This window comes from Melozone crissalis, unplaced genomic scaffold (assembly GCF_028551555.1).
Source record: "Melozone crissalis strain CALT ecotype California unplaced genomic scaffold, PUWL_Pcris_2 ptg000063l_1, whole genome shotgun sequence".
NCBI lineage: Eukaryota > Metazoa > Chordata > Aves > Passeriformes > Passerellidae > Melozone > Melozone crissalis.
In genome coordinates, this window is record NW_026535841.1 from 10,125,720 (window position 1) to 10,151,080 (window position 25,361).

Genomic DNA, 25,361 nt, shown 5'->3' on the forward strand with positions numbered 1-25,361 from the left:
GCATTTGCCTAAATTCTATATCCATTTCTACAGGAAATTATCCAAACTGTATATAAAACTATTAATTACAAAGAAACAAAAAGTATATTTATACTGTCAGCAACCAACCTGAGCATATAACTGATTGCTTAATTTAGGCTATTAATATAAAGGTGTAAGTTGCTTTTGTTTAATTTGCCTTTTTTTATTAGTTTTATTAACTCTGAAAGAAAAAGATTAAAATGGACTCCTCACAGGCCTTCTTGTTTCTCAAGTCTTAGAACAGATCTCTCTTTATTCAGGAACTAAACTACCAACATAGCCCCATAAATTCTCATTTGATTACCTTATAGGAATTTTTATACTTAAACTAAGTTGTTAGACAAAAGGTTAGGGCTCACAGTTCAACTGTTAAGTGCATTTTCAAGTTGTGATGATTTTTGCCCCAGCCTAACTAGTGTAATAATAATGATGATGGCATGGTAAAACAAGAGATTCTTGTAGTTAGTATTTGTGTAGGCATGGTAAAACAAGAGATTCTTGTAGTTAGTATTTGTGTAAATTTTTGTAAATAAGCTCTTAGAAAAGAAGTGAATGGATATTGGAAGAACTGCCAGGAATTTCCTCATATTACAGATTTCTTTCATCTGAAGAAAACAGGAAGCTGTAGTAGCAGGGACATCCTGTCTTTGTTAGGTTATACTCAGATGCACATCCTCAAATACATATATCCTATTCATACAGGAGAAGAGCAGTCCCTGGAAGAGAAAGAAGAACTAAATCCTTTCTTGTGGACTTTAAATCCAGCAGAAAGGGAAGAAGTGCTACTTTTAAACTAATCTTCAGCATATTCTCACTATCCTGTACTGAAATAAAAAACAATGGTATTGCTGAATTGTATTAAATCTGTCAAGACAGTGAAATTTGCTTTGAAAATTACTGGGGTGGGGGAAGAACAGGAGCCTGCATTTTGGAGAGTGCAGGACGCATGCAGGTGCAGTGGATCACAGAATCCCAGCGTGGTCTGGGCTGGAGGGGACCCTAAAGAACACCCAGCCCCAACTGGCCAGCCCTGCCAGGATGCTGCAGGCAATCAGTATTGCAGGCAACCCTGCTTCTCCCTTCCTCCAGCACAGGGCCACTGCTGGAGCAGTGAAGGAGCCTCATTGTGCAGTGAGCAGAGGGAAGGCAGGAATTCCAGGAGGGGAAAGGTTCCCTTTGAAGCACATGGCACCAAGAGCTTCCCAGTGACCATGGCAACAGCTCAGTGGGTTCCCAGCCTGAGAACCAAGTTACTACAGCCATGCCTCAAAAACAAAAAAAGTCTGAAAGGAGGAGAGAGGGGGAGGTGGGGCCGGGGGTGTGGGGGAGAGAAGCTGAAGCAAAATTAGCCTGGCAGAAACTGAGCGGCTCCCTGGTAGGCAAATCCAGCCAATAATGCTGCTCGGGTTCACGGGGTTTCCTTTTCATTTCCAAAAGCTTTCTTCTTCCTCTGTCATTCCCCTTCTAGCCCTATTCAGGAGCTCATAAGATCAGTAAAACCCAGGCCTTTGCTTTGCCTGCATGCAGCATGGCCTCAAACAGGGCTGCACTGTGATCAAAGGTAATGGTAAAACACAGCTGCCACACACACTCCTTGCCTCAACCAAGGCCCAGTTTCCACAGGCACTCCTAACAGCAGAGACATTTTTTTAAACACTTTCATTTCCATTACATCATACAAGCAATGACTAAGAAGGATGAGCAATATCAATATCAATATTAATTACAAATCAATATGAAAGTTACAAAATCAATATGAAAATGGACACATTAAATTCTGTATAGCTACCTGCGGATAAACAACTAGAAGAGAACTTCTAAAAACACAGGCCAAAGTTTTACTTAAAAAAAGCCAAACAAAACCACCACTCCTAAATGAAAAAAGACCCTGACAACCAAAACCAACAGTAAGAATAAAGCCATACAAAACTTCTTACCAGATTCATGTGTCATACAATTTACCTCTTCACCTTTCAACTAATCTACATTCTGCTTTACCATATTCCAAACTTTCAACAATATCACCTCTATGATGCCCTACCTTGGGGGCAAGTTAAATCAAACTTAATGAGGAACAAACTGTAGGTTTGCACTTCTGGATTTCTTGCTCCTTTTCTATATGGAAAAAAAATCCAACTCCTTTTCCTGTTCAAGACCAGCCCTCCCCCATTTTCCCTTTTTTTACTTCCCCTACTCCTTTCCTTTTCTTTCTATTTTTCCTCCTCTCCCTCTCTCCTTTCCTTTCCTCTCCCTCTCCCATTCCTCTCCCTTTCACATTTTCTTTTAAGTCAGCTGCCAAACCCTAAAAATAACCAGAAGAAGACACACATACACATGCAGCAGGTTTGATATTTACCCAGGCAAAATACTTTACAGGCCACACTGAATGCTCACATAGCAATTTGTGTACCAAACTGCATGGAAACTGAACATTTCAGAGACCCAGACAATCACAGCACAACTTATTCTCTCTGCTAAGGTAACTAGGGTGGATTAACTGATAGATCTGCAAGAAGCTCAGGGCTGATGCTCCTGCTGCTATCTGCACTCAACAATATTCCAAGAATTCTGAGAGTCCTTCTAAATCAGGACATAGCTTGAGCAGAGTGAGAACTGAACAGAAGGATTGCTAGCAATAGATGGAGAGGAGAAACTACAGCAGAGAGCATGAAATAGGGAAGAAATATTTCAGGAAGAGAAGAATAAATAAAGAAAATCCAGAACAATGAAATGCAATGCAGTATTGACCAGAGCCTTGGCCAGACTTTTCTCACCTGTTGAAATTGCTGCACATAAACTGACACATTTGGTACTCTCTGCCCTAATTCTCTGGACACACCCTATGTCACATCACCATCATTATGCATCAAAGCAGATGCTACAGAGCTCCTGAAGCAAAGCCAGAGTCTGCTGCTCAGCAGGCCAAGCTTTAGGAAGCAAACATCAGCAAATACTGAGCTGAACTTATTCTGGAGATGGGTGTGGCTTTGGGGACATGGAGAGTACAGAGGACATGGTGGGATTTGGGCACAAAGCAGTGGTATAGAATTTTAACCTTTTTTTTTTGTGCAGGGTATCTATGTTTTAACTTTCTTTATCCATTTCTTACATCTATTTCATCATCTAATTTTCAAGAGCCTGACAGATGGGACTGACCAGACTCCTTCCTGAAATGGCTTGCCTCAAGATTCAGCTTACTCCTGGAGTTTGCTTATGGATCACTATGCATCTTTCAGGACTAAATCTTCTCTAATTCCCATCCTTACCAAGACCTCATCCTCAGATTATCTTTCTAAGAACAAAGAAGCAACACCTAGAATTTCTGTGAAACAGTTTTCCAAGTTAGAAAAAAAGCTGTATTATGCTGAAATTCAATAGAAAGGGAAGCCACTTCTTAAAGAGATGTTTTCCCCCATATACTACAAATTAAACCTACAGCAACTTTTAGACAAGAAGATGGCTTCCCATTTCCTTGGAAAGGTGAAGTTTTTAGAAGATTTTTTATAAATTTACAGAGCCAAGTTTTACACAAAAGAAATGTTAACCTGCAATTTGATTTTCTGCTTGATCCACTGCTAACCTGAAGTCACCAACACAATCCCACAAATTTAGGCAGCTGGATTTTAGCATGAATCCCTGTAATGCAGTTGTTTTCAACTACTCAGTTACTGGTAGAACTTGTGGCCTGTGCTCTTTCACACACTCTCAAACCCTCTAGACTTCAGTTGCCAACATATAATAACCTCAATACTCAAAAATTCTAAGGCATGCACAAAAGAAGGTCACCTTTCTGCTTTCTTTTTTTAACATACCAGTAATGGCATATTAGTGACTTCACCCCATAAAACAAAGAGAAAAGTTTTGCACTTAAATTAAGATTCCAGAGGCCCCATTCCATAGCAAGATTCCAGGATGATGAAAATTTTTATTTTTTTCACCAGTACAATAAAATTTACTTGTTATTAGAGGTACCTATCCTGCAATGAAAGTGAATAAATCTTTCTAGGTTAGAAAGCTTCTCTTTCCCCAAAAAGAGGAAATGAATAATGTATTCTCAGAAAATTGTGCCTAAGGAAAACCAGGAAGATGATTTCATTTTGACTGCTTTGACCAAGTAAATCACAGCTGCAGTTCACCCTTTCTACTCCAATACTGATTCTGCTAAAAAGCCATTTTTTGCTTTCATCTTTCTTAAGTTGCTACAGAACTCAAAAAGGGAATGCTCAGCTCCCCATCACCATCTCTATCAGCTGAATTTGGACAGCATCTTTTCCTCAAGTACCTAGAGTGAAAACAGGAATATTTTGTGGAGTAAGGAGATTTTCGCATTTATTTCTTGCTGATTTTTCTCAGAAAGGAACTAATCCTTCCAAGAAACATTTACAGCCTCAAACTATCCCCTTACCTTTCCTAAGACAGTGAGGCATGGCTTAGGCTCCAACTCTGGCTGTTCCAATTTCACCACTCCTACCCAGCCATATTCATACAGGTCTTCCTCATCATTGCTATTACACAGTCCAAGTGGATGCATCTGAAACAGAATCAAAAAGAAACTTTTAGCCAATCATTAGAATTCAAAACCATACAGACATAAAAAATAAAAATAATAATAAATAACAGATTAAAGTATATTTGTTTTAAGTGAACATACACCAGAAAAACTGAAATGTAAGGCTGCATATATGAAGAATTCAGTATGTTTCTGAAGCATGCCATGAGTGCAAAATCTTTGCAATTTTATGTAAGCTGTCATCTTGCTTATACAAAATCATCTAAAAATCACATTTAATTGTTAGCCTAAGTCCTTTGCTCAGATATAAAATTCTTAACTACAAAGCCCCCCCTAGGTATTGCAAACCACCTTTCCTTGCAAAATGACAGAAATAATACAAACTGCTTGGCAGAGTCCCTTATAAAAGCTTTACACATCATTAAGATCCAGACCCCATGTTTCAGAGCCATTATCACCTTTGTTTTTTTTATATAATTGCACAGTATTAACAGGCTGTCATCCTTTGAAACAAGCCTGTCATGTAAGCCAAAGTAAGATACAAGGAACTTCCTAACCATTGTGAAGCATTCTCTATTGTTTTCTGAACCCAAATGATGTGGGGGGTAAGGCTATCATGAAGTGAGAAACTTCAGTCTCCTTTCAGACATTTGCGTTTCTTACTCTAGGCAACAATACGTCTTTGTTTTAACTTCAAATATTTAATCTGTTTCTCCTCCTTCCAACACTTGATGTAGCTACTCTAATTAGAGTAGTTACTCTAATTTTATTATGGCAAAGAGTTTCCTACACATCGTTTTTCTTTCCCAAATTTGCTGTCCTTCCTTAGGATAATATCCTTGTGTATAAACTAGAGTGTCACACATTTCACTTCTTATACTGTATACTGTCTTCTCCTTGTTCTCTTTTTCCTTGGATGTTTCACAGCCTGTTTCCCAAGCTTTAACATATATCCAGAGGTCTGTGCAAAAAAAATTTCTACTTCATCCAGTTTAGTGTCTTTCCTTAAATCTCAACTTTATCAAACTAGCTGAAGAAAACCAGGAACTGATACCAACACTATGACAACTCTGCTTTCTGGTAGCTGATTATAATAGGAGGAGATTATAGTGCTCAATAATTTACATTTATATACCCCTCACTAATCCATGCAAAGTAGCACCATGTAATGGCCCCTAATCCTACCATCACTTCTGCATCACCAGCTTGTCGTTTTGTCCTTTTCTCCTTTTCTCCCATGTCTTGTACCCTGACTTCCATTTTGCAAGTGATACAATACATGGAGTGCTATTTATATTATCTTGTGGGGCCCTAACTTTCTGAATAACTTGGGTGATTACTGTAAAATATGGGAAACATGACAGTGAACTGACACAATACAGGGATTTTCCTACCACAAGTTATTTTTCAAGATTCATCACCAAAGCACTCAAAGAAAAAAAAAAAACAAGCCACACTGTACTAGGTAGGCTCTTAATTTAACATTTCTCCTTTTCTTTTTTTCCTAAATGAGTTATTATGACACACTGCTGAGCTGGAACTATCTCACATGGATGAACAATTTAACTTAGTGCTAAAAGCTTGAGGGAAGTACTATCACTGGAAGCTGAACCACTCCATAAACTCAGTATCTGATGGATAAACTCTTCAGCACAGACACAAAAACAGAGGATGGAGTCAGGCAGAATGTTCTCTCCTAAACTGCCAGGGCAGATATACCAACATAATCAACCCCCCAAAGAGTCCATGGGATCCTTTAAGCAAACACAAAGCTTTAATCAATATTAAGCATCTAAAGAAACAGAGAACCATTTCCTTGATGTAATTCCCTTGACATAGGGTATATCAACCGAGCTTTGAAACCATAACCCATATCTAAGAAGTTTCTAGTTCAAAATCATTGAAATATGCTGGGGCACTCTGCACATGCCTGAAAGGGTAAAACTGAAACCTGCTTTTATCCAAGGTTACAAAATCTGTATACATTGCAGAAGGTCTAAAATAACTTTATAAAGAGCTGCAGCAATTTTATGTGGGTTAGTGTTACAGGGCAGACAAACATTAAACCAACAGATCAAGAATACTTTGCTCTGTAACTCTATCACCTAAAAAGTCCTGATGATTAAAAGAGAACTTTCACCCTTTTGCCCTTTTTTTTATGTCTGCCAGGATAAGGCATTATAGTATTACAAAATGCTGTATGAACAGCTCAGGAGAATTTTCTACACACAGTCTCGTGTATAGAAAAGCTTTGGTCTTTTTTTCCCCAACCACAGAATAAATAACAGCTCTACCCACTTCAGTGCAGAGAAAAAGGACTAAAGAAGGTAGAAGGCCAAAAGAACAGAAAATTCTTTCCATTGCCACTTTCCTCAGGAATACTGTTACTCTGTACCAGCTTCCAAGTGTGAATGACCCTCTGGATCAGACTCACCAAGCACACTCTGCAGTTTTGTCCCTGGAAATCAGTATAAACCTGAAAGAGCTTCCTCTCTTCCTTTTACAAACATGTATTAAAGACTCAGAAAAACCCCAGAATCAGCACCAAGGCCAATAAGACATGGGCTTCAATGACAGAAAACCTTCTGTCCAGAAAAGCACTCCAGCCCTCCAAGCCACAAGCAGTTGGTAGATTCTGCTTGGATACCACAAGCTTACATTGTAGTGATCTCTGTTGATCATGACAGATAAAATATACTGTAATTTCCCAAACCAGAGATATCAACTAGAAGTGCAACAAGAGCATGTGAATTTAAGAATTCAAGCCTGAAACACTGGTGTTACTTCTGATTAGGTGCCCACATGGAATGAAACACCATTCACTGGGGCTGATGGGACAGGACTCATCCAGTGCAAGTGTATGCCATGTTCTCATGGTTTCCTGTCACAACACAAGTGAATTAACCACTGAATCACAGAACACAAAAAAGTAACACTAAATGAAAATATCTATTAGGCCCAGGGAGGATCCAGGGTGTTTCTCCATCACAGACATCTTTTACTTTAAACACATGAAACAAAAGAGATGATGGACAACCTACAATGGCAACAATAAAACTAATTATTTTCTGTGAGGTGGAAAATTATCAGTAGTTTCAAAGTGTCACAGTAAAAAGCAAATTCAAAACACTACAGTGCACAGCCTCTAAAAAGGAGCAGAACTATTCAGTCTTTTTGTGAAGATTTGAACTCTGTTGCTGTACAGCCTGAAACAACAGACACTCCATACAGCTTTCCCACCTGGAATGCACTTGGCATGGATTCATCTCTGTCCACATGAATTCACATTCCTTCACTAGACAGGCTTTTGAAATAAAATTTATGGGGTTTTGCAGTGCTCAAAAAGAAACATAAAAAACAACTCAACCTGAATAGGAACTCCATCATCAGGGAGAGCTTTCTCCTAAACCAGGTGTAGCCTCTGGTAGCTGAAAGGAAGAGATTCCTTTCCTGGCTTAGCCCAGGTGGATGGGAGCAGAGCCTGGTAACTCAGTTCAGACTTCAGACACTTTTGGTTACCCAGACCCTCAATGTTCTGCCATCACTTCCAGCTCTTGGTCTTGTTTCCTTCCTCCAATTCCCTTTTCCCAGGAAGTTTCATCTAAAGGAAGGATCCAAAGTCTGAAGTGCATCAAGGCTCAAGTGAAATTAAGGCAACCAAACAATGTGTTTTACAGGAAGCAGAAAAACCATTAGTACACCTCTGCTGGGAGATCTGTAGTAACTATCTCCCCTGTCAAACCAGACTTATTAAACTCAAAAACTGGACTGAATGTACATGCTTTATCCAAAATGCAGTAAGCCACCAAACAGATTTTGAACAAATAACAACTTCATTCACCATAAAGTACTAGAGGATGCAGAGTGTCTGATTCAGAGACAATCCAGTATTTTAGTCCTAGACTCTCCAGAAGGTGGATGAAATAGACATAGGTAAGAAAGGGCACACTCACAAATACAGAAATATTCCTTGGAGATGCAAAGAACTGGGAAACCATTAGGAGCTCAAACTGGCAAGAGATGTCAAGACTAACAAGTATATTAACAGCAGGAAGAATTGCAAACAATAAATGCCTGCTATCGGATGGGGTTGGCACAAAGCAAGCAACCAACAGCTGTAAGGAGGATGGAGTTAGGAATCACCCATGCAAACCTGGCATAAGGTGTCCAAGGAATCAGAGGATGCCTCCAGAGATCTAATTAGAGCTGGCTGCTGTAATTGCAACATCAAGCTCTATTATTTTTCACAGGTCATGGAGACTGGGGGAAGACCTCTGATGCCAGGCAAAGAATGCCACACTCATGTGCAAAATCCAAGAAGACAGATCTGGGAAACCTATCTCCACTTACTCCTCTGTATTGGCACAGCAAGCTGTTACCAAAACCTGATTTAAGGTTCTTGACTGCAATATTCCAACCCAGCATTACTAAGACTCCACCAGAAAGAAAAGGATAAATCCTTAACTCCACTGTGTCATGCTGTTTGAAAAAGGATTCAGTAGAATGTGCCATTCCACATAAGCAATCCAAAACTGTACAAATAGGGGGAGGAATTTTTTAAGAACTAAAGAACAGGGTTTCTTTTAAGAAAAGTTAGCATTGCTATTGTTTCTGCAGCCTCATGATAAAACATGAGGGTTTTTATGCTGGCTGCAGCTGGAACACAGCAGCCTTTTTGGAAAAGGTGAAAGCCAGAAGCATTTCCCCATCCCTCTGCAGCTTTGCCACGCAGAGAAGAACGCTTATTCCCCAGCACAAGTAGAAAACTCCATTAAAATATGGTTTCTTTTCCCTTTCAGGCATATTTTTTTCTGTTTTAAAGAAGTACATCCTGCAAAAAACCCAAACTGCCACAAAATGTAACATGATAGGACCTGGGCATTTCAGCAGGGCGCTTTTCTTGGCTATCAGTTGTGACCATGCTGTCCAAGGCAGTGGTCAGCACTGAACCCACAAGTGGCTTCCACTCAGCTTTCTCTACAGCAAGAGCATCAGGCATTCCTGAAATCCTCTCACAGTCCACTTACTCCAGGAAGCATGCCAAAAGGGATGATGAGAAATCCAGTCTGCTGTAATTGAATGTAAAACCAGAGATATTCAGTTGAACAAATCCACCATGCAGGAGAGGCCAGGCAAATTCTACAGTGCAGACTGGCCAGTGCTGCACAAAGCCCACCAGATCCTGTGAAAAGGAGCAGTCAGTTTTGAAGAGCAGCCAAAGGAGGTTTTGTTAGCTAGGGAACCAGATCTTAGCACTGATCTAGTTCATCAGCAAACTCAATTCACCTGTGCCATGGTCCAGCTTCAAATCCCTCAGGAGAGGAGGAGAACTGCCTGAAAGACATTGCCAGGCCTCTCCTGCTAGGACTGTCCCAGCCCAGAGACACCACAGATACCCACAATATGTGCACAGTAACACATGTTTACAAACCTGAACTCAGCACATTTGCACCAGATTTGCTGCACAAGCAGGGATTGTACTGCCCAAGCTTTGCAGCTGAGCAATCAATTGCAATAAAGCAGCTGGACACTAATTATTCCAAACACCGCAAAGGAAGCTTCTGGTTCATTCAAACAGAAAACTGGTGCATCCTTCCTTTAAAGCATCTCAAAAAGCAGAACTCCCATGAAAAGATGCACAAACTGTAGACAATTTGAATTTCTTCTCTCAGTAATTAGGTGCTTTGATTACACTGAGTTCTCCTACCATAGTATTGACAGACCAAAGGAGAGCAAAGTCATATTTACAATAGTGGCTTCCCCCCCAACCACTTTAAATTGGTGGAAAGATGCTGGCAAAAAGTGAAGGCATAATGTCACTAAGGATGGGAGAAACTAGAGAGAAAATTTGGAATAAAATGATACCTTCATAAATTACTTTCAGCAGAAGAAGGCCAGTAGCTACATGGTAAAACAAAAGAATTTCTGGCTCTGTAACAAACAAGATAGACCCCAAAACACACTAATTACCAAAACTTTAGACATACTCATAACTGGTTGGGAAAAGCAGAATTATCTTACATCTCATGAAAAACTGCATTTGTCCCATAGCACTCAAGCAGGGACTTGTAACTGAAAATATTAGGCCACTGCCATGTAATCTCTTTGGCTTAAGTTAAAGGCCTGACAGGGAGTTACCAACTCTTTGCAACTAAGTTTTCTAGCAGAAAATGGAGTAGGAAGTATGAAAACAACCTGACAAAGACTGTACAACATAATGGGATTTGTTCATCCTTACGGAGTGTTTGGGTCCCAGAAAGAATGAATACAACTATTCAACAACAACAGAAGCCAAACAAACAACAACAAAACCAAACAAAACACTAAACCCCAAACAAACAAGCTACCAAACCCAGCTGACAGAGGCTGTTCATATAAGGAACCCTAAAAGAAATTTCCCTTTGCATTCCCTTGCCAAAAGCACACAAGATGCACACTTAGGAAATTTGGCTGGGATGAAAATTCCAAGACTTTTAGGAGGGAATCAGAACACAACAAACACACGTGCACATACCAGAAAAGGTAATATTTCATTTTACAAAAGCACACAGCTCAGAAAAGTCTCAGAACTATTTATTTGCCAATTGAATTTTAGCAAGTAAACTTAACAGATTGGCAAATCTGATGCTGACCCAAAATTTCACAGTATTGAGACTCCAGACCAGCAGTGACTGTTCTTTGTATGTGCACACTGATTTGTGACATGCAAACTCACTGCAGTTCATTTTCCTGACACCTGAACTGGTCTAGATCCTGGCTTTCCAGGCAGTCCTTGATGTAGTAAGAGGTGACCTCTGACAAGCGAAGATTTTATTTTGTGTATTTTGCAATGAGCTACCAACAAGCAGAGCTGGTTTGCTTGCATTCAGAGAGCTTGCGGGGAGCTTTGCTAGACAGAGAAGGGTAGAGAAGGAGAGAAAGAGGAGTTAAAAATAACACAAATTATTTCTGTGGCATCATTCGGGTTAGAAAGTGAAGATCCAATTACACAGCAGTATAAGGATATACTAATTACATCTGCAGCTCACAGATCCCCCCCACACCCTATTCTTCTAATTTTTGGGTGGAATGCTGCACTGAGGCATTCCAGCTGCATACACAGGTACATCCAGATTATTTTCTGCATGTTGGCTGTAAAATACCCTCAAACATATAGTACTCCTGCCTTTATTCATCAATATTCCACATCCCTCAAACATGTATTACTCCTGCCTTTATTCATCAATATTCCACAATGTCAACTACCATTCTGCTGTCTTTGCCACACTTCAATGAAGATTAATTTCATCATTGAGAAAATTTGAAAAAGGAGATGGTGAAATTTGTAAAAGTGTGTAAACACAGTTACTTACAATACTCTGTCCTAAATAACCTCACCTGTTCACCTTTCACCATAGTGAAAATTGGATGCTTGATCCCCTGTAATACCAAACTTCTTCCCCTACAGCTACTGCCCCTATAAGACCCTCATGAAGGATATTCTCAGTATTTAGCAACATGTCATTGTTTGGATTTCCTGAAGTAGTGTCCATGGAAAATGTGACCAGGCACAGAGCTCTGGAGCATCCCTTGCCATCTCACACCACAGCCTTCGTTAACAAGGTGATCATACTGTCCTGTCCCCAGGAGGAAGCATTCACTGGGGTGAGAGGGAGGGAAGAGGGACAGAGAACATGCACACAGAGAAAGGCTGCACTATAACTAAGAACAATATTTTACTTAAAAAGAGGGATGGGGGAAGGGAACTAATGTGAGTAGATTGTTACAGAAGAACATAAAGTCCTTACCACAACACTAATCAAACTTCCTTTGTCCTATATACACATGCCAAGCAGGAATTCTGTATTTCTGCCAGAAACCATTTTCCATATGCATGACAATATTTTATCTATATAGAGAGGTAAAAGCCACAGAGAGAGGAAAAAAAAAAAAAAGGTGAGAACACAGAAAGAAATGAGGCTTAAAATGCACAACACTCCATTCCATCCCCCTTCCCCTCACGCCAACCTCTCATCTATAATCCAACACAAGAGAGACAACAGGCAAACAGCAAGAGGTCATCTTCAAAGGGCTGGTTGCCAAGGGAGGCCAGTGGAAAGAGCGAAGGCATGTCCTCATCAAAGTCCAGCAGCTGTGGGAGAGCCACAGAGGTGCAGCTTCCCCTGGGGCTGCAGGGAAATTCAGAGATGGAGGATAAAGCTGGAGCTGGCAGGGTAAAGTGGGCAGCTTTGCACTTTGCTGCAGGGGAAGCACAAAAGAGAAGGGTTAGGATATTTTAATCCTTCTCTCCACCCATTTTTGCACTCCAGATACTTGAACTGCTGTTTAAACTCATCAAGATATATAGTGTAAAATATGCTGCACTAGGCACAAGGCAGCAGCAAGGATCAGTTTTCTACTCAGTTCAAAAATAAAATTTTGTCTCAGTGACTATGCTTAGAAGAGGGATGGAAAAGGTACAGCAGATAATGCATAGCCAGCTGTAATTTCATTACTGCTCACAGAAAACATAAATACATCTTCAAAGTTGGAGCCTGGGAGGCAGTCACACAATAAATACTGCCTGCAAATACAACCCAACAAAATATGTGCTATTTTTCTAGGATAAACTGTGGAATAACAAATAACAGACTCCTAGCTACCTGTAATATTTGCATAAAAATTAGAAGCCAACATAAGAGCAATCCCAGACTCTGCTTTTCAGAATTCTCCTAACTTTCTGAGGCATTTTTACTAAATATGCACATAATGACCAAATGTAAAATTAAGCCCCTAGCCCTCAAATACAGGAAAAGTAGCTGCAAATGCAAGCAGTGAAATCTAACAGATGAATTAAAATCTGAGTGCAAAGAGGACAAAATTGCTCTATTATGAACAAAAAAATTAAAATTCAAGAAATAATTAAAATTTTAACATTGTAGCTCTATTTTAGAAAACTAAATTTTCCCTGATAGAACCAGCACTTTATTCTTATTTTCTCTTACGTGTCTTAATTAGCTGACAGAGCTTAAAAACACAGTTGTTGAATTATCAAGTAATGGTAGGATAGAAATAATTTCATTATATTTACCTCCCACATCATGGCCAGTATCTTCCCCAAAACAGACAAAGAAGGGGAGCAGCTGGCATCTGCTAAGGATGAACAGACACAATTCTCGAGTGTGTGTTTTGGAGCATGAAGTTTCAGTTGCTGTCAGCACAGTGGCAGCCTGAGTGCTAATTCAAATGGCACCAAAGCTACATGGTTTGAACAAAACCTCTGGGTTGCAGTACAAAAAAAGCTGACAGCAAGAAAGGTTTTAATATTTAGAAAATTCTTGATCGCTACTCTTGACTGCAATCAGTCTGGAAGTACCATTAGGGAAGGAAAAGACAGATACAGTCAGCTTTAGTCAGCTACAAAATAAGTTTTCTCAAGGCTGAAATGTAACAGTTCACAGCCTAAAGATCAACTCTGTTTCTCAGTTTAGTATGGGAACTGATTTTTGAATATTTACATACACACTCTTTTGAGATTCTATGAACCTCATGATCTCTGGCCAATAGAAAAGTCCCTACAGCCTGTGCTGCACAAGAGGCTCTTTAAAGTTTTTGAACATGATGAAAATTGAACAGTCTAACCTAGAACACTGATTTCGTGTCTTCCAGAGTGATGTGATGGAGGCAAACAACTCCCCATCATCTCAGAGATGTGCTCCCAGCTCAGTGCTGCAATAAGGATTTCCCAGCTCCCAGAGCTCACAGCACACCCCAAGGCACAGCCCCAGCAGAGGTGGGATTCCAGCTGTGCCTGCTCTCACTGCCCAGACCAGACTTTCCAGCACCCACTCTTCCTCTCCACACTCTCCCTCCCACACTGCATTATTTCTAAGGAATTGTATTTATTCCTCTGTCTTGATATCAAAGTACCTGTAGTGCATGCTCTGTTCAGTCTTTCCTCATTCCTCTGCCATAAAGCACCCAGTTCTGACCCAGTCTACTGCAAATCCCTCCACACATCTCTCTCAAGACATTAGAGGAAGAAAAATATCAGAATCAGCTGTGGGTATTATGGGTCTTCATTACTTCTTTGCTATGCTGGTATTAGACTATTTAGGACACCTCCCCTTACTTCTTACCTTTGCACAGATTTCTGTGAAGCTTTAACCTTTAAGATATCTAAATTTGAGGATAACTATCATATTCTTGTGCTGAATTTTGTCATAAATTACAAAGCACTCTCCAGGTCTCTACATTTAACTGCAGTTTACACTGCAACAATCAAAAGATGTTCCAAGAAAATCCTTGTGACAGTTTACAATCTGAAGGTAGTGTTCATCTTAAATTGTTTCTCAAAGTTTGCTTTTTGGTTAGATTCTTTACCTTTTACATGGCATTCTGGACCAATACACAAACCAGTAAAGTTTACAGAAGTTCTGTTTCCAAATCCAGCTGTCACATGCCTTCTCATATCCCTGTTTCCCCACTTTGTGCTCCAAGCTTTCTTCTCCAAAACTTATAATTTGACCTTCCCTTCATCTGATAACCTAGATTACTTCAATGGATTTGTACTCAACTTATGGCTTCTGCCCATGTGAGAACATTTTAAGGTGCTAGTTAACTTTTAAAAGAAAAGTACCCAAAAGGGAAAGCAGAGGTCTCCAAATTGGTAATGTTTGCTTCCAAAGTATCTCTTTCTCCAGCATCAAGTTCTCAAGAAATTACTTCCACAGCATCCTTCATACTCTGCAAAATCTGGCAAAATCCAAACATCACACCTTGCTAATGCCCTTCTTTGTCAGCTCCAATCAGCACAATCTCTCTGACCTATATCCTGTGGAAATAAGGTGAAGCCAAAGTCTCTTCTGTGGCTGCACAAGATGAGGCTCTAGAACAGGATGCAACAAGAGAACACAACCTCCTTACTGGAAGGTGGGATGCCCCTGCCCAGAGAGGAACTTTAAAAGAAGTACAGGCCAGTATGTAAATCAGGTGCCAAGAGTTATTCCTGAAAACAAAATATTGGGGTTTTTCCATAAAAGAAAAATACCTGCTGCACTGGGTTCTCCATTTCAGGCAAAGCAATGAGTAATGCACTGTTCCAACACTTTCCATTACAAGAACTCCGTGCACATTGCAATCTTTCGTGTTAGCAGACAGAAGGCACTCAAATCCACTGGGGAAAAAACGCCTTTCTTAAAAACTACCACCTGATGGCAGCCTGTGGCTTCGCTCCTATTGTTCCAAGTGGCAACTGGCAACCATTTTGAGTGAGATTAGCTCTACCCTGAGTCACCACTGAAGAATGCTCTGTACTAGAGAGAAGGACTTGAAAATAAAAAGCTATGCTTAATTCTAACGTAGCACGTCGCTGAACTAGTCCCTGCAAACATTTCACACGCTGTGAAATCCATCCTCCCTCTTTCAGGCCTAATTTGTTTTGTTTTGCACAGGAAATAAGCAACACAAATGTAACACAGGCTCCACAACTCAGTCCAGTGTACAATTCATGCAGATCAAAAGCTGACTTGATGGCCAGTTTCACTCCCTGCTCACAGCCCCTGCTTTGACATCCTGAACCAGAATCAGAACTGTTCTGCACTCAACTAATTATCACTTCTTTGCTCTTTTTCATTTATCAAAGGCACTTGCAGGAACTTGGTGCTTGGAGGATTCAATTAATGTTATTTGAAGTCACACGAACAATAATGGAAGTTTCTGGAATTCTGGAGACCCAATGCACTCCCTTTTCATTACAAGAGGTTTATTACAAGAGTAAAATTAAATTCCACTTTGAATAAAAATCTACAAAAAGTGATCTGTTTTACAGAACAGTGAACCAAAACAGGTTTTCTCAGCTTTTTCTGAGAAATATTAATGTACATATTTATCATATTACAGCACCCTATGTATAGGTGGAAAAAAAAAACCAGGTACTAGAAACTTCTACCATAATTAAAATGATTAAAATCACGAGCCCAATTCAACCTTAAATTTCAGATGCTTGTGCTGTGTTTCAGGATACATCAGAAGTTCTTCCTGCTTTTCCCATCTCTTTCCAGATGATTCCTCCTTGATAAGGTCACTAATCTATTGCCTCAATTCTCCTCTCTTTTTGACCAGCCCTTCACCACTTCACTCCCACCCCATGCTGCCCCCTTTTCTCTCATCCAGCTCCTCCAGCCCTCATACAACCCATGCCAGTAAATCCAGTCAAGCCCATTGGCTTGGGTGTAGTGCTGTGTATCTCCTGCTGGCACACCCCAACACTGAGGTATGCCTCACTGATTGGGAAATTAATGCTGTAAATGCACTCCAAAAACACAGCAGTGAGGGCTGAATGAGTGCTGGCTGCAGGACATTCCCCTCACATGTCAGGAAGTTTGGACAGGGCAGGGAATGAGGTAAGATGCTATGAGAAAAGAAAATACAGTGTTGTGGTTAAGGCAGCTGAGTGCTTCCCAACAGATGGGATTGCTTCCTCTGCCACAGGATTCCTGTGCAATGCTGGGCAAGTCAAAAGCAGCCATGCAGGGTGTGACCAGAAATCCAACCAGCACTGTAACCTATCACCAACAGTTGCTAACTGCAGAAATTCAGAGAATATGAAAAACAGAGAAAATAAGGAATGATTATGTTTGAGATACAGCCTCTTCATTATGGCTATCCATGATTAAGACCTCCAGAACTGATATTTCACGCAAAATACTGTGTTTAAGTAAGCAAATCATCCATGTTCCATGTTTTTACCTAATTCCTTTGGAATGACACACATACTTATGGCTTTTACACCATCCTACAGCAAGAAACACAACCTACTCTTTTTAAAATGTACTTTTTTTTGCTTTACTGTAAAGCTGTTTTGTGAATTTCACTGAGAATGCTCTGATAATCATATTGCAAGGAACAACCAATTATTGTTCCTTACTTACTGTCTTGACATCAGACTCTACTCCAAGTCTCTTGTCAACAGCCTCTTTTCCAAACTGGTAAAATTGAGGTCTCTTTCAATGAATGTCACACTGTTACAGGACTGAGAGGATCCATAACTTGTGAATTATCTGCTGCATTATCTACTCTCCCCTTCCACTTTTATGATGCACTGCACTTTTATTTGCAGCATTCAAGCTCTTGGAGCCCAATGGTGGGCACCAAGTCTTCTGCTTTGCTCTCTCATAATTTGCTCTCTTACCTTTCCTACTAATTGCAACATCCCATGAAATTTTTAGTGTAAGGATAAGGTTTTCAGAATACACTTTATTCTTAAGAAGGAAAAGAAATCTTAGCCAAAATTTTGAGATGCTTTTTATGATGCTTCTTTGCTCTTCCTGGTGCATTCCTCCAGCTTATATTACAATTAACCAAGATCAGCACTGATAACCTGCTGTACATACAGCTGTGACTTGGGAGAATCCCTTGAACCAAGGTCCATAAAAGTCACATTCAACCAGATATAAACAATGGGAACACAGAAAATGTGACAGACACAAAAATAAAGTCAATGAAATCTCTGCCTAATCATGAAAACAAACCAGAAAGGGTAGGCATTGTGAAAAGAACAACCACATCTTTGCTCTCCACTGCTAGGGAGCCTCTAATTTTGTCTGTAGTAGTTAAATAACACTGAATTGGTCTTCATTTGTGAAAGAGTCCATTCCATCAGGCATTTTGAGAATAGTTTAGCTATCTATAGAAAGCCAATATATATCACAATCACCAAAGGCCACATGAGAAGAACATCTGTGCTGGAAAAGCCATGGTTAGGATGCTTCATTCACTGTCACACAACATGCAGCCTCTTTCAGGTAGCTTACAGCACAACAAAGTATTTACATCAGTCTTGAAACACTCATTCCAGTTCAAGAAATCACAATCCCCCCAAAAAAATACAGCCATTCAAGTAAACTTCTCTTTGTATGACCAGGCCACAGACAGAATTACTGTATTTAAACCTGTGATACTGTTGTTCTCTATAAAAAGTTAGCACATTTCCTCCTAGATTAACAACCTTTCCTAGTTTCTTACACAAAAGAAAATCTGAATGAACAAATCAGACGTTGTAGCTGACAGTGCTACAGCTCTGTTCCTATATATACTCATATATACTCCCTCAGGCTGGAGTCGGAGTAAAACCTGTTCATGATCAAACTCATCTGCTCACTATCATCATCAGCTTCCTGTTCATTCATCAGTATATGAATGGTTACAATAGGGCCATCAAGACAAAAGATGGCTTCAGAGGGAATGTCTAACAGAGGAAGAAGTTACATCAGCCTGACGCTCCTTTGTTCACGAAGCTCTGACCATTAATAGCAGCTAAAGACAAGGCAGCTGCTGCACAGAATTAGGAAGAGACAGAAAGAACAATTACTTCCTGGCAACGTTTTTTTCCCCCTGCAGCTCAAAAAAAAAAAAAAACATTCACACTGAACAGTAAGAGAATGAGAAAAATTCTGGAGATTTAGTTGTCTTCCCTCCAATCCTGTGAGTGAGAAATTTAAGTTGGTACCTGTCAGACATGCCAATAAAAATGCCGTTCTACACTTCATGCACAACATGCACTCCACTGCTCTTCAAAAATAAAGTACATTGTCACTGTGTGCATGAATCCTAAAACCAAAACAGATCTTCTGTGTGTGCTCTCAAATTTAGACAGCACATGAAGTAATGGACTGGAAAAAAAATGAAAGAAAAACCCATCAAGGGCTCTCCTGTAGAACTTGATCCTGATGGGAAGGCCTGAGCCACAAGCTGGCAGAGCCTGGAAGCATGTACTGCAGAATTCTCACCATATGCTTGCTCTAATCTTACATTCCTTCACAAATATCTGCTACTGGTTTCTGCCAGAGTCACTGGAGCAGAGGAACCTTTTTGGTTAACTCAGCATGGCAGTTGTGTTAATTCACTTGGCTGCATGAATCCAAAGGCCACAGATAACTGCTGGCAGAAAGGGCTGCACAAACTCAGCAGAGCATACAGGGAATCAGCTAAAACCTCTTTTTTTTTTCATTCTGTTGCTCACTAGAAGCAAAGAATGGGGATGCCACACTGATGGCAGAACCCATCAATTTACCCTGTTCTATGGGTAGTGAAACCTCTGCTTTATAAACTGTCCTCTACAGACTGGAACAGTCTGTCCTTCACACATCTGGGTGGGATTTCCAAAAAGAATGTATTTTAAAGCAGAAAGCCATGGTAACTGCTAGGATTCCCATCCCAGAATTTTTCTCTAGCCTCTGTGTATGGTGAGGGGAAAGTGCCTGCAGCACTAACACAAATACATGTCAGAGCCCATCTCAAAGCTCTGTAAGATGTGCAAATTTCCTGGTGCCTGAAGGTTTGCTAAGTAAAAACCAAAATCAGAGTATTTTAAGCGCATTGAAGCACTTTCTATTAGTGTCAAGTATCAAATCACACACAGATCTGTAGAAGCAGCATTGCAGAAGAGACATGCAGGAGGGTGAAGAGAAAAAGTTTTGATGCTGACCAGCAAAATTTAGAAATTTCCACATGAGGCAACACAAGAATGCCAGTATCATCCCACATATTCCACAACAAAGAGGATGAATCCCTTTTTCAGCAGGGACCTTACTGCTTGCCTTGTTAAGGTAATAAACTGATTCAGCAGACTATAAATGTAGCTTTGACCCAAGAAGAAAGCATTAAAGTTAATATAGGCAGTCATCTTTCCCTCATGACAGATTTTCAAACTTCAGAGAACCACAATTTTGTGTACTAATCTGAACTGCACTGCAAATGGTCTCAGACCTACAGGGGAAGGAAAGCTGTAGATTTTGCCAGCAGAAACAACCACTTTGATCTCTGGCATCCTGGAAAACATTTTGGGACTGAGATAATCCCATTAAGTCTTTCTTCTAAAACAATCAAGAAGTGAAACAATGCAAAATAGTGAAGCTCAGTTTAAGTTTTGGAGTTAAGAGCTTCCCAAAGACTTACAGAGGGACAGGCTCTCCCTCCCATGGACCTCCAGTCTGTACCAAGAGATGCATGCAGGCTTTGCTGCTCATCATCTCAGCAGAAGAGCTTGTCCTGTCTGAGCTCCAAATGTGTAAAATCAATGCAATTATATTAATTGATATACATAGCTTTTCAGGTAGTAGTCACTCATTCAGGATTTGAGTCATGTCTTCATGTAACTTTTGGGTATCAGACTGAGTTAGCTCGGGTTATTTGCCATGCACCATACAGGCACGTTTTTGAGTGGAAAAGCTGGACTACCATCCTCCAGGTCATAATTTCACAAGGTTCCCTTTGAATTATAAAGGTGGGACCTTTATAAGCAAAATGAAGGTTCAGAAACACTTCTGCAGCTGCAGCATATAAAGTGAGGTCTGTAAGAGAGAAGGTTGAAAACTCCCTCCACCCCTGCACATCTGTTCCAGAAAAGTCCCACCTCTTCTTCCCCCTTTCCACAGATAAAGGGGGAGAACAACTGTTTCCTTCCAATTCACAGCTTGTGCCTGAACAAGCCTCTGCTTCTTGACAATGGATCTGGTTTATCACTTCCCCTCCAACTCCACCTTGCCTGTGCTTAACTTCTTTTCATACAAATCCCAGAAATTTTTAACTGGCATTTTCAAAGAAAACAAAATAAGCTTCCATTTTAATAAGGACTGCAGCCTGAAAACAAGCAAGCATTCCTTCCTTTGCCATTTTCCTACTTCATTCCACATGGACACCACAAGTGAAAGAATACCACATGCAGAAGTTGTGCAAAGTAAAATGAGAAAAACTGCAACTTTACAGACACTTCAAAATGTTTGAGCTCCACACTCTTCATGAAAACCTTCTATATAGTGAGGTATCCCTGCTCTATCTCTGTGGCACATGCTTCACCTCTCTAAACAAACAAGGACTGTCTTTGTGCCTTTGTTTAAATTAAGAAAAAAAAAAAAAAACCAACCTGTCTCACAGGCTGTGATTACATCAGCAAGAGCATTCTCCTTTTCTCTATCAATCCTCCCTTACTCAGGCTTTGAAGAGCCTCTGTGTGCTGCTGCCACTTCCTTTGATCTTTCTATTTTATGCCCCAGGGCCAGCCCTGATAATATCTGCTTTGCCTGCACAGTTTTGGAAAAGGCAGCAGCACCCATTCCTGTCCAAGAGCAGCTTTGTGAACTCTCAGAAGAGGCATGTGTGCCCTGTGATCCCAGAGCAGCAGGCACACAGCACACACAGCCCTGCACCAACATGTGGGCAGCCTGCCTGTGCCCTCCTGCCAGCGCCTGCAGCTCCCTCTCTTAAAGAATAGATGACCCTGACAACTTAGGGTTAGTCTTTCAGCCAGGCAGAGCAACTGCAGGAACCCTAGAGGAAAATGCTGCCTGTTTTAGCAACTGAATTCTTGACACTTTTTTTGTTCAAAGATAAAAAAAAAAGGCAGAGGTAGAAGGCTAAAGACTGAGTGGCAGAGCAGCAGGAAAAGAAACACAGAGATCCCACAAACAGCCAAGTGTCTGATCGTGAAATGAGTAAAGATGAAAGGACATTATCATTATTATTGCTATTATTATTTTAAATAACTCTAACTCGAAATTTGGAGATCTGACCTGCAGCACTGCCATCATAGTCTCTTCAACTGATGTAGCCATGTATTTAAATGTTACCCCTCATTACCTGCTGGGGAAATTGCTTTTGATTGTCCCTTTAATGGCACTGCTAGAAGGAAATTTGTTTTCTTCAGTTTCATGTAATGGCATCTCCCAAAAAAAAATGCATGACAAGAGATTATTAATTCAACAGACAGTGCTACCCTAGAAAACCAGGGAGCAACTTCAGTCAGTGTAGTTCCATGCTGGTCCTGGCAGGAGACACCAGTGTGTCAGAGCCAGCATGCAGCAGGTTTTACCCATGGCAAGGTTTGCTCTGCAGAAGAGCCCCCAGCAGTGCCATGCACAGCTCTGACAGCTTCCCATGCACAGCTCTGACAGCAGAGGATGCACAGCTTCCCATGCACAGCTCTGACAGCAGAGGATGCACAGATTCCCATGCACAGGGCTAGAAACGCATGGCTTTTCCTGCAAACAGCATGGTTCAGCTTCCTCCATGGGGGCCAAGTGCCACTGCTGTCATTCTCCTGTCAGCTTGGCTGAGGTGGAACATCAGGCCTGAGATTTCCCAGGTTCTGGCCAACTTTGGAAAGCTCTTTCCAGACAAAAGTTTGACCTATTTTACACCACTTGGCAGAGAGGAATCCTTCTATCCCAGACAGCAGCAGGGTGCACTTCACTACCAGATCACATCAGAAGCAGTCAGAAGGAACTTCCAACAAAACCCCTGTATTTCTCACGCCTTTATGGGAAAGGATATTTTTAATCTGTATTTCTTGCAATGTGTCCTAATCCAACAATTTTTAAGAACTAGATAGCATTTGAAGAATTTCAGGAAAAAAAGACACTGATGGCAAGAGTGAAAGAAAGCCTGACCTTCTCCCTTCTGCCATCTCACCCTGCAGCTGCCTGTTCCCAGCTGAGCCCACTGCAAACTGCTACAACCCCATTCCAGGTTTTACCCTCAGCCGCTCCTCCTAGCACTTCAAAGGAAAAGTATTTTTGTACAGCCCAGCAAGGAGTGTAAACTGTTCAGCTGCTTCCAAAGCAAGATTATTTAACTCTTAAGTACCCAATATCCCTGCCCTCAGCAAGGGATTGCTGTGTAAAGAAAAAAAAAAAATTTACCAGGAGCCTAAACATGAATTCTGATGTGTTCATGTCTAACTAAAAAGTGACATGCCAACAGACACATTCCCATTTTCCCTTCCTCTTGTTTTGGAGGTGAGAAAGAGGTCAGAAAAATTAGGACTTATAAAATCAATTTGTGAGTGCCATAGAATCACAGAATGGTTTGGCTTGGAAGCGAATTTAAAGCTCATCTGATTCCAATCCCCTGCCATGCTTGGGACACTTTCCACTAGACCAGGTTGCTCCAACACTCATCCAGCCTGGATGGGGCATCCACAGCTTCTCTGGGCAATCTGTGCCAGTGCCTCACCATCCTCAAAGTAAAGAATTTTTTCCTAATATCACACAGATACTTTCCATAACACATTATGAATTTGTTTAAACAGCTAGAAGACATCATTTCTCTTCAGTAATGTCAAGTCAGCTGTAACTATCTAAATACCTTCTGAAGTCAGGCCAAAGGATCCCACAAATCCAGCAAACTCCAGTAAACTAAATGCTTCCCTTGGCCTCCCACCCATTCTCACACTAGTGACAAGCTGGAGCACAGGCTTCCTAACAAATGAAACCTCAAATAAGTCTTTGCAGAGGATATGAAAATAGCCTGAGAGACAACTATAAAGGTAGACACTCAATGTTCTGTTCTCAAAATAAAAATGGGACCAATTTAATTAGTTTTGTCCCAAAGTTCCCCATGAAGTTGGAGTTTCCAGACTCTGCAGTTATTTCTCCAGCACTGGGAGCACACAATGAGTGGGCACTGCCCACCACTCCCCTCCTGCTCCCTGGGGTCCCAGTTTTGCTCCAGGCCCAGATGGTTCACAATTGTACACAAACACTTACAACCCACCTTCCACCAACACACAGATCCAGGGAAAGGCACTCATCTTTACATTAACAGAAGATGGGTGAACTTTGATCTCAAACAAGCCACTTGATTTTGTCTGACATCAGCATGTATACTCAAGCATATGTACTCATATATTTCAATTACAGAATCTGCAAAAACCATTGGGATTTACTGAATCCAAGCTTCTTTTTGCTTGGTTATTAAACAACAGAGGTGGCCTGCTAATTAAAAACAAGACTCTTGCTTACAGTGAGGCTGTCCATGCCATTTTTCTAATCATGCTTTTATTCTATATTTTTTTTATTGCGCCTTGTCTGACTTGTATTTGTACAAGGTTACACTCAAACTTCATCTGCATCTTCTTTACTAAGGCACATCTGTATTTAAAACACTCAAACCTTGGTAGATGTGCTGCCAAAACCTTCATCCACATTACAACACAAGATATTGATGCATCAATATTTAGTTTGGATTCTGTTTTAGTTCTGAATTTTTATTTTTCTCACACACACCTAGCTGGTATTTTAAATGACTGCACCTCTGTTACCAACACAGAGAATGAAAGCTCAGATAGATTCAACTCCTCATTGCTTTGTCAAATGTTATCCTGTATCTGCAGAGTGGAGAAGGGGTTCCTATGGAGAGTGCTGCAGGTGTATCAAGGCAAGTCCCTTCCTCTGAAGGATAAAATAAACAATGTGTGCTGCAGCACTGCCACCCCCATTATGACAGTGTTGGTAATAAGGATGTGGGATTTGCCACAGTAAATAACTTCCCACATTGCCTTCTGTCCGGTGCCATTAAAATTTCTCTTTTTTTTCTCCCTTTTTTCCAGCAGTTTCACTTATTTTGAGGTGGTCCCAAAGCTCTGAGAGCAGGACAGAATTACCAATAGCAAAGTCAGGGGTGCACATGTGGAAAACACAAGCAGTAAAACTCTGTGTGTGTGTATGTGTGTGTGTGTGTGTGTTACACACCCAAATTTGGGTGTGCAAGGCAATGAGGTACAGCCAAGTGCTTTTGCCTCAGACCTGATTTTGATGGAAGAACAGTCTTGAGTTTTTCTCCTAAAACTCTTAGGACTCTTTAACACCCAGCCCATGAGATACCTCTTCCAACCTTTGTGTGGTTTCAAAACTATGGTTTCAAAGTTAAGAACAGTCAGAACTGAAGAGAAGCTGTAAAATTATGACTTACTGTGAGCATTTAATGTGATAAAGTTGTTAATGTCATGATCATAGTTTTCTACAAGACCTGTCCCAGTACACAAGCTGGAAAAATGGAGTAAGGGTTAAAAAAT

General features: G+C 40.6%; 1 protein-coding gene across 1 annotated transcript in view; it reads right to left on the minus strand.

Annotated features, from left to right (window-relative positions):
- The window catches only part of ZNRF3 (zinc and ring finger 3), a 65,930-nt gene that overhangs the window by 26,129 nt on the left and 14,440 nt on the right, over nt 1-25,361 (minus strand). The window contains exon 2 of the mRNA XM_054288915.1: nt 4,427-4,552. Coding sequence (XP_054144890.1) covers nt 4,427-4,552 — 126 coding nt within the window. The remainder of the gene's footprint in view (nt 1-4,426; nt 4,553-25,361) is intronic.